This window comes from Pundamilia nyererei, unplaced genomic scaffold (genome assembly GCF_000239375.1).
Source record: "Pundamilia nyererei isolate P.nyererei 1_Seehausen unplaced genomic scaffold, PunNye1.0 scaffold00079, whole genome shotgun sequence".
NCBI lineage: Eukaryota > Metazoa > Chordata > Actinopteri > Cichliformes > Cichlidae > Pundamilia > Pundamilia nyererei.
The window spans coordinates 737,547-747,117 of record NW_005187480.1 but is presented as its reverse complement, the minus strand read 5'-3'; the positions used below and the strand labels follow the sequence as shown (position 1 = coordinate 747,117).

Below are 9,571 nucleotides of genomic sequence, written 5' to 3'. Positions count from 1 at the left end.
GTGGGGGAACTTGCACAATCGGTGGCTGACTAAATACTTTTTTGCCCCACTGTATATATCATTATATCGGACAGCCCTACGTCAAAGTGGGTTGTATGGAGTCCACAATGTAAAACCAGTCTGACATCCTTGCCCTATGACTATGCAGAGCAAAGCCAAAAATCAGTGGACCCCATCTGAGCAAGCACTTGGTAGCAATAGGAAGAAAAAACTCCCTTTTAATATGAAGACACGTCAGAATATGAACATGAAGTCACCAGACTCCGTGAGGGGCAGCCATCTGCTGAGGCTGGTCAGGGGTTTCAACTCTCCTGGAAAGCAGCAGATGTTACACCTGCAGCACATTTACAGCACTCTGCAGACTGAGCTATTCCCACATTTTTACTGAATTGAGGCTTTTTCAAGTTTTCTACATTATGTTTCAAACTCCTTCAAAACAAATCTGAGAAAATAAAATGAAATTAAAGTTTATCTTTGCAACAAGCTTTAAAGACCGGTGTGAAGACATTTAGAAAAACAAAAAACTTATTTTTCTTGTAAAATATAAATGACTAAAAATACAAAAATGAACCTTCATTTATTTATTAATTTTTACATCTTTTCAAAAGTTAAAGGAGCTGAAAAGTCACGATTGAATCTGCTGTGATGAAACTTTGCCTCACCTCATCAGCTGTGTTCTCTTTTTCTTCATCCTCCTCTTCCTCTGCAGGTTCTTCATCTTCACTCTTTTCTGTGTCTGAAAAGCAAAGATGAATCAGATTAAGAAACAGCTACAAACTCAAAAGAAACAAACAGATTCAATTTGAAGATCTCAGTAACCTGGGCTGCTCTTCTCAGCCTTCGGAGCCTCCTCGGCTTCCTCTTCCTCTTCCTCCTCCTCCTCCTTCACATCAGGCTGAGGTTCGTCGGTCTTCTTGTACTCTGCCGGCGACGCCGAACTCTTCTTCTGCAGAAGGAAACGAGTCAGTTCAAAGCGCTCCTGTGGTGGATGCTCATACTAAACAAAGTTTGTAATAATGAATTCACTGTATTTAAAATAATCCCCTGAGCTCAGTTCATCACAGTTTTTGATGTCATACAGACAGGATATCCCAGATATAGTCACCTGAGAGGTTTGTGAGGGGCAGCCAATTAGAAGAAAGAGTGAGGTTTGCTAGTGATAGTTTTAAAATAGCATTATCTAAACTCTTGGGTAACATGCTGATCCTGGACCACCGCTACGATGACGCAGGAACAGCAACACGATGATTTCAGGTTCCCTCAGCTGAGGATCTAAGACTGATACAAATACATAAAGGCACCGTCACATTTATGAATGGACGGTTTTACTTTTGCAGTCAAGTCACACTGCAGTTCACACCCGCAACAGTAATTTACTGTTATTACCAAACTGCCTTCTCCATGAACAAGCCAGCATGCCACAGTGGAAACAGCTGAGACGGCCAGATATGTGACATGTTCATAGGAAACAGGATTTATAGGCCAAAGTACTGGGTCACACCTCTTAACCTTTGAACTCAAACGTTCTCAGTCCTAGTCCTGCAGCACCTAGCCAGGCAGTCCAAACCTCCTCTGGCATTAACATCAGCACAGACAGTGTGTTGCCGGGAGTTTCGGTTTCCACGGCTGAGCAGCTGCTGCAGGTGTGACGTGAAGGTGGCCTGGGACTTTGGTCCATGTAGTGCAAGTTAAACAGCAGCACCGCCTTCTCAGATCCATCATTCACAAACACATCACTGCCTTTCACTCACGGTTTTCGCCTACGTTTGATAAAGGGCGCCCTTTCAGACGAGCATTTTCAGAATGTGTTGGCCAATAGGAGAACAGAGTTGTGCCACCAGCAGGTCTGCTGCAAAGGATTTCACCTGATTTTCCAATATTCAGAACACCAACAAACCAATCATGAATTCTCAGTTATAATCAGTGTCAGAATTACAACCAATGAGTGACAAGGTTTAATGAAACACACAAAGACTGCACTGCAGCACCACAGACGCACACAAGCAGCACAAACACAACAACATGACATGAAGCTATGCTAGCAGCAGTATCAGTCACCGGGCCGGAGGAGGTGGTGGCAGCGCGGTTAGGGCATCCAGCGTCATTAAACTCTTTCTGCAAGCTGGTGAGACTCAAGTGACCCTGAGCTGATCCTGACGACCTCTGTGGACATTAATCAGTGCGATACAACTTAAACCATTAAATGAAACCTCTGGGTTTACAACGTGTGGGTTTGACAACAGGCAAGAGAGGATGCCCTGAGGATCAGACTGCAGGACGGACAGATTTTCTCATGTCCAATTAAAACCTTAAAACAATTATCAATAACAGTTAAAAATACAGCTTGAATTATAACAACAGTTTATATTGATTCATTTCCACCAATCACAAGAGTCCACCTGTGAGGAAATCCTCCACGACAGCATTACACTGAGCTGCCCTCTTATTCCTGACAGGGTCACCATAGCAGATGGATCTGAGTGGTTGATTTGGCACAGACTTCCATTGATCTGGGCCTGAGAACGGCACCAGGAGTATGCACGCTTGTGCCCCACAAGGCTAGGTTTGCAGCATCGAACTGTGGCTCTTTGAACTGCTGAATTTTAACTTTTAAATATCAAGTTTCATATTTTCACTACAGAAAGTTTGACAGTTAATAGGAGCTTCTCAGCTGACTGAGGCATAAACATAAAGTCATGCATTGTTACTACCAGCAGAATGTAAATGAATGAGTAACACAGTAACACTCAGTGGGGGAAAATGTCGAACTCTCCGTGCTCTGAAGAGGCAACAGCTTCACTTTTACTTCAAACAAGACAGAAACTCGACTTTCAAATGAGGAAACTTCAGTTTGATGCTGCAGAGGCGCAGACCCTGTGTGTGTCTGTGTGTGTGTTTTACCTTTCCAGTGCAGCAGAAGACAAAGATAAGGATGAGCGGCAGAGCCACGGTGAGCACGTAGACGACCCAGAGCCACGGACGCTCCTCTGCAGCACTTAGCATCTGAGCTGCCAGCCCAGGCTGCACGACCACAAAGGGGAGGGGGGGGGGATAAAAAAACAAAAAACAAAACCAAAACACACACATGAGGAAACATCACGGGGCTCCCGTTAACCCAGACTTCAATAAATCCACTTCACACATTTTTCCTTAAATGATCAGTAACAATATCAGAGTTGAACACCAAATCTCTCCCAGTCACGCTAATAAGTATGAAACGCATGTCTATTAAAGGATATCCACTAGCTCGGAGACATTTAGAGGGATCCTTTTATTTTTGATGACTTTGGCTAAGAGCTCATGAAACTCAGTAATCCGGTTTCTCAAATGATCAGAATATTTCCTAAAATGAATCAAATCTCCTCATGAGCCATAATCATCAAATTAACACAAAAACAGACTTGATACATTTCACTTCATACTGAAAAATATATTCAAGTTAACCTTTCGGAATAAAATTATGGGAAAAGGATTTTGTCCTTAATATTCAATTGATTTGTGAAACATTAGTAAGGAAACGTAATTTTCTTTCAATTCTGTTGCTCAAAAATAAAATTTTAACGTGTTTGATGCTCCACCGTGAAGCTGCGCTGAGGTGTGTGAGGTCACCCTGAGCATTTGAAACATGAGGCGGTGACTGTGTCACTTCACTTTTTAAACTTTAATCATGGCACACACTTGATTTTAAAAAAGGAAAAAAAACTCCCAAAACAAATACAGATCTGATTTATCCCAGAAGACTGAATTTAATCTGATCTAATAACATGGACCAACCTCAGCGGCGCCCTCTGCTGCCTTCTTCAGCCCCCAGCTATCAGATGCCCAGCGTTCGGCAGCGTTGCGGTCATTGGTGATGAAGAAGTTGTCAAAGAAGATGTCAGGGGTCATGGACCAGAGTTCAAGCCCCAGGGCGCTGAACGGTGACATCTTGTAGGGGTGAAGGTCCTCAAAGTACGCCGGGTTGGGGATCTTCCTTGGCTTCCAGACGCCCTGAAAACACGAAGGGTCGGAGGTGAGGAGAGTCTCCAAAAGACTCCACCCCTCCATCTAATGATCACCTCACACTGAAGTCAGACTCACCTGATAGTTGGGGTTATCAATCATGGGGGGCTTCCATTTGCCCTTGTAGTTGGGGTTGTCAATCATTGGCCGTTTCCAGGTGCCGCAGCCGGGGGCGGTCTCACAGGCGGGGTTAGGGATCTGAGGGGCCTCCCACTCTCCATCCATGTCCTCATCCCTGACAGGCACGAAGAGTACTCTGTTATCTTCTTTATACTGGAATACAGGTTTTACTGGGACTATTTTCAGCAGTGGATTAATCCACGGGCTTTGTCAGGAAAGCTGTTCACAGTGGATTAATCCACGGGCTTTGTCAGGAAAGCTGTTCACAGTGAAAAGAAAATCTGTACTCTGTTTGCTTTAGACATTTCTTTCCTTCCACCTGCTCCGGGCCGACAGGCAGGTGTAACTCACCAGTCTTCAGGTTTGATGGCGTCAGGGTCTCCGATATACTCGGGCTCATCGTCCAGCCAGCCGTCGGGTTTCACTGCAGATTCATCTGGAATCTGAGCCGGAGCGTCTTCATCCCTGCAAACACACAACAACCCAAGTCTGCTGTCACAGAGTGGCAAACATGGAAGCACCAAACCTGCAGTTCCTCTAACATCCAGCAGAGGCTCCAGCAGTGAGTCAGTCCCAATGACAGGTGGACTGTGACACAGGAGCTGCCTCCTAGGGTTCCCCTCAGCTAATTGGAGTCTGAACTGAACCTCTGCACGGTTTTTGTGCCTTTGGAGCATTTTTAATGACATCATCTGACCAATAATATAGCTGCTGTGAGGTCACTGTACTTAAAGGGAAACATGAAGTAAGCCTTTGATTTTTAAATAGACATGGATTGTGTTTTTAATACATTCTGAATCTGTTACTGAAGTGTACGGTAAGAAGCAGCACAATCTCCAGATTTTAACACTTTTCACACTTACTTTATTTACTTATTTACTTTATTTTCCCCCTTTTAAATAAATTGTAAATAAAATTTTTTTCCCCTTTTTAAAACTTACTTAAAATTTTAAGATCTTCAATTCAGGAAAAGTAAACGATCTCAGAAATAACTGAGCAACATAATCAGCTGTGTCTCTCTGCCATCTTTAGCCGGTATTCCTCGTTCTGAACTAGATCGGACTGTCCACTTATAAATCGAGACTGACCCCGTGACGCTTTTACTGCAAACAGGTTTACTTCAGTTCCAGTCGTGCAGCCATGGCTCAGTTTGTTTTCTTTAGGTCAAACGCCTGGATGAAAGTTTGAGCAAACTAAAAATGAAACCCTTGTACTGACCAGTCCTCGGGTTTGACGGAGTCCGGGTCCTGGATCTTGGCCCTCTCATCCCAGTCCTCAGGTTTGTGGTCATCAGGGTCCTCGATCTCAGCGGTGGGGTTCACAGCGGGGGTCATGTCCGTCAGCAGGTTGCCGCTGTTCACGACCGTCTGATCCACCAACACCTCAAAGCTGTTGTCAGAGTTCACCACTGTTGGGGGCAACAGAGACAAGTTAGGCACTCAAAGAAAAAATAATAATCAAAGTCTGCAGTTCCTCTAACGTCCAGCCGAGGCCAGGGTCCACAGAATCCCTTGTTAACATTTACAGCAGAAATAAACACGTTTGCAGCCTGTGCGTCTCACCCAGCGTGTACAGGTGAGTCTTCTTGTCGGTGAAGTATGTCCTCAGGTCGGCGTCGGGTTTCTTAGCGTGTTTCTCTTCGTACTCTCCGGTTTTGGGGTTTTTGTGCCTGAAGATGAAGTGCAGCTTGTAGTCTTCTCCACATTTGTCGGGTCCAAACATGATAGTGTACGGAGTTTTATCCACAAACTGGTCCTGCAGACACACACGGACATGTTACAGTGCTTACCTGCCTCGTAGCCTGCAGGTGTTTTTAATCAGTCACTTATTAGAGTGATCAATAAGAACATTTCATAGAAATATCATAGATTTGCCTCTTTGGCTCATGACAGGAAGATGAGTTAGTGAGTTAGATCACGAGTTGAACAACATTTAAAACCTTTTTAAGTCACTGTCCTGCTTTTCTTTTGGAAGCGGCATCATTAATAAACTGAATTAATGTGTGTGGAAATCGCACTGACCAGGTCGAGGTCGGGCGTCTCAGTCAGCAGCTTTACGTAGGCGCCACCGCAGTCGATACCCGACTGGAAGTTCACCTCATACCTGAACACAGACAGATCACACTGCTGATCAGTACCTTTCAGACTGAGAACACCTGGGTGTTCACACCCATCTACCAATCATAGTTTCAAATGTGAATCAGACATCAAAGCTGTCCTTACTGGATGACAAGGGGCATGGTTTCAAAGGTGAAAGGTCGCAGCAGGTGGGCTGAGATGGCATGATGTTTGGCTCGAGACTTCAGGACCAGACCTTTGTCGCCAGGCAGCTTGCTGTCCTTCATCTCCTCCACAGCCCATTTACCTGTTAACATCGTCATCATCAGAGACAAACACTAAAACAAGGCGGTAATCTTCGGTACAGTGGCCTTTTTAGGACATCCCAGGCTCAGCTGATGTAATATCTAATGTAAAAAACTGCTCATGCACGTCATCATGTACACAATGAGGTTACAGATGTGCACTCACCGTCGTACTTTGCGATCTCTTCGTCTGCGTCATCCTTCTTGGCGTTGGACAGAATCCACCTGAAACAGCACACAGAGGGTTACGACTCCGCCGGAGCTCTGAGGTTTACAGGTAGATGTACACGTGTGCACTGACTCCTCGGCAGCATTTTTCACAGATCAAACACCGAAGCTTTTCTTTGATGAAACTGATGATCAAATTAAACCATATGACTGTTTCACTAATCGATTGTCTTGATAACTGCTGGGAGAATAACTTCAGCTAACTGTTCTAAACTCTGGGCTGATCTGATAGGTTTAAATCAGCTAATGTTACAAACAAACCATCACTAGGTTACAGCAAGCTGGCTCTGCGCCAGTGAGGGGGTGTCCTTAAATCCTTAACTGACCAGTTGGCATGCATTAGTGTGATGCTAGCACGTGTAATAAGCTTTAAAGTAAGAAAAAGAAAACATGTAAGGGAAGGTTATGATTCATGCGTGTGTGGTGCTCACCCATCCAGTGTCCCCTTATCAAAAGACTCTGCAATGAAGTGTTCCCCCTTCGGCTCAGGAGCTTTGTAGGTCACCTGAGTGAAGAAATGAAAGTAAGTTATAACATCCTCATGTGCAGGTTAACCAACACATTTGTTTGGTTCGTCCTCGTCTTCCTATCTCAGATTGAGCTCAAAGCCTTTCAGGTGTTTTCACTTTACCTCAGCTCCACTCTGAATAACCAGTCAGACTGGAAGTGAAGCAAACATGATCAAAACTGTGGAAATGATTCACGAGCAGGTTTCTGTCTAAAACCTGCCGACTCCAGGAAAATTCACCCGTTAAATCATTAGACTGAATTATTCTGAGGTCCGACTCTTAGTCCGGTCTGTGTCTGTAGAGAGAATGCAGGTCAGTAGATCAGCAGGGCAGATCACTACTCTCTCATCAGACCCACTTCCTGACCTGATTGGTTAATGGGTAACAGACACTTCTGGGTTAAACATTCAAAACCTCAGAATGAGCCAAAATAAATGCTGAGAGCACAACAGTTATAATCCTCACAGGTAAAAACTTCAATAGAGTTAACTTTATTCATACAACCAAAAACTTAGACAAACAATTTGAAAAGCTTTCAGAAAAAACAAGAAACAAGTAACTTTTTAAAAACCTTTTTAACACGTCGGTAAATAAAAACGAAGACGTCACTGATGCATCATATTTGACTTTAGGAACTGATGGAAAATCTGGACCTGGAGATGGTTTCTGGCTGATTTAGTTTGGTGCCCCCTAGTGTGCAGACCCATGTAACTACAGCTTCTACTGAAAATAAACTAACGACTTTATGAAACTAAAAAAAATAAAAAATTGATTTTCCACCATCTGCAAATTTATCATTAACAAGAATTCCAGAAAAACTTTTTTTTTTAAACTAATAATAAAATTAAAAAAAATAAAGCTGTCTTACCTGTGGACTGGGAGGGGTTTTAGGAGCAGGTGGAGCTTCATCTTGCACGTCGTCCTCCAGATCCTCGTCCTCAGCCAAGCTCAGGTCCATTTCGTCCTCCACGTCGGCATCGTCGCCATCCAGACCGTCTTCGACCAGATCGTCAGCCCGAGAGACGGGGCCCAAACTGAGGCAGAGGAGGCCCGCCGCCAGGAGAACAAACAAACCGACCCGCTGATTCATAGTCTGCACAGAGAGGAGCAGAAAACCCGTCACATCTGGAGAGCAAGCAGGGCCGGGCCAAAAACCAGTGATCTTAGTTATACAGAGATTTCTCTCATTTTATTGTTTTTATTTTAAATTTTATAAACAACAACAAAAATCGACACAGTCGTGTTCCCCCATCATTAACAGACTGCCAACCTGTGTTTCATCTTCACACCATGGTGACCAACCACAGAGCGCCCACAGGACGTGCTCCTCGGCTCCTTTTAACCCTAATGAGATTACACCCCGAGGGATTACAGCAGCACCCCGGTACAAGCAGAAATGCACACGCACACACACTACCTTAGCTGTTTTATGGGTTATTTAACATGAGATGGTGTGTCATGACTGACTTCCTGTCGTCTTTCAGTGCAGCAATGCCGTGATTACACAACTAACGTTAAGCTGCTGTGTTCAGTGACCATCAGAATAATCAGGCCCAAAAAGGTTCTGTGTTCCTGAACCACATCAAACAACAAAAATTAAGACTTTACAACATCAGCAGGTAAAAATCTGGCAAAAAGATTTGTCTCATCAGGGCTCAGCAACCCCAACTGCTACTTGGGTTTACAGTTGTTCTTACATTGATGCTTGCCACTAATGACAGTAAAAGAATTTTAGCCTGACAAGAAAGTGATAAAGATAATCAGGGACATCGCCACTTACACTGGAAAAAAGTAAAACCAATACTTGGAACGTCTGATAAAATCACTGACGGCCGAGCTTGGTCTCCTAAACTAAACAAGCTCACTGAAATCAGTCAGCAGAAGCTGTAGCCTGCCTTCTTAAAGCTACAAATATAATCACACTACATATACACTCTGTGTATACATACATACATACATACATACATACTCTGTAATTCAAATATTTGCAGAAGAAGAATGTGTGCAGACGCCCAAACAGAGAACCTAAATCTGGAGGAAACCAGGGAATGATGGATCTGGAGTTGATTTTGCATCTGATAGATATTAATGGAAGTGGTGCAGTGCAGGTGCAGCCACAGGCGGAGCAGTCTCAAGTAGTGATAAGACTGGTGATGTATTTAAATGAGAAAGAAAATTTAGACTGGCTGACTAATCTAAAGACAAAGTTCTCCATCATTCATCATCCTCCGTTAAATCTGAGGAGGATAAGATTCATGATCCAGATCACCACATGACAGGAAGTGCAAAACCTTCTGACCTCAAGTGTCTCTATTAATATTTATTCCAGCAGATTTGTCTCATCTGAGCT

The 9,571-nt window shown here is 43.8% G+C and overlaps 1 protein-coding gene across 1 annotated transcript in view; it reads right to left on the bottom strand.

The window, feature by feature from the left end:
* canx (calnexin) overlaps positions 1-9,571 on the bottom strand; it is a 17,764-nt gene that overhangs the window by 4,139 nt on the left and 4,054 nt on the right. The window contains exons 2-14 of the mRNA XM_005737741.2: positions 8,090-8,314; positions 7,144-7,217; positions 6,651-6,709; positions 6,345-6,486; positions 6,144-6,225; positions 5,685-5,877; positions 5,341-5,530; positions 4,474-4,587; positions 4,081-4,237; positions 3,775-3,990; positions 2,902-3,021; positions 820-946; positions 663-736 (exon numbers count right to left, since the gene is read on the bottom strand). Coding sequence (XP_005737798.1) covers positions 663-736; positions 820-946; positions 2,902-3,021; positions 3,775-3,990; positions 4,081-4,237; positions 4,474-4,587; positions 5,341-5,530; positions 5,685-5,877; positions 6,144-6,225; positions 6,345-6,486; positions 6,651-6,709; positions 7,144-7,217; positions 8,090-8,311 — 1,770 coding nt within the window. The 5' untranslated portion in view covers positions 8,312-8,314. The remainder of the gene's footprint in view (positions 1-662; positions 737-819; positions 947-2,901; positions 3,022-3,774; positions 3,991-4,080; positions 4,238-4,473; positions 4,588-5,340; positions 5,531-5,684; positions 5,878-6,143; positions 6,226-6,344; positions 6,487-6,650; positions 6,710-7,143; positions 7,218-8,089; positions 8,315-9,571) is intronic.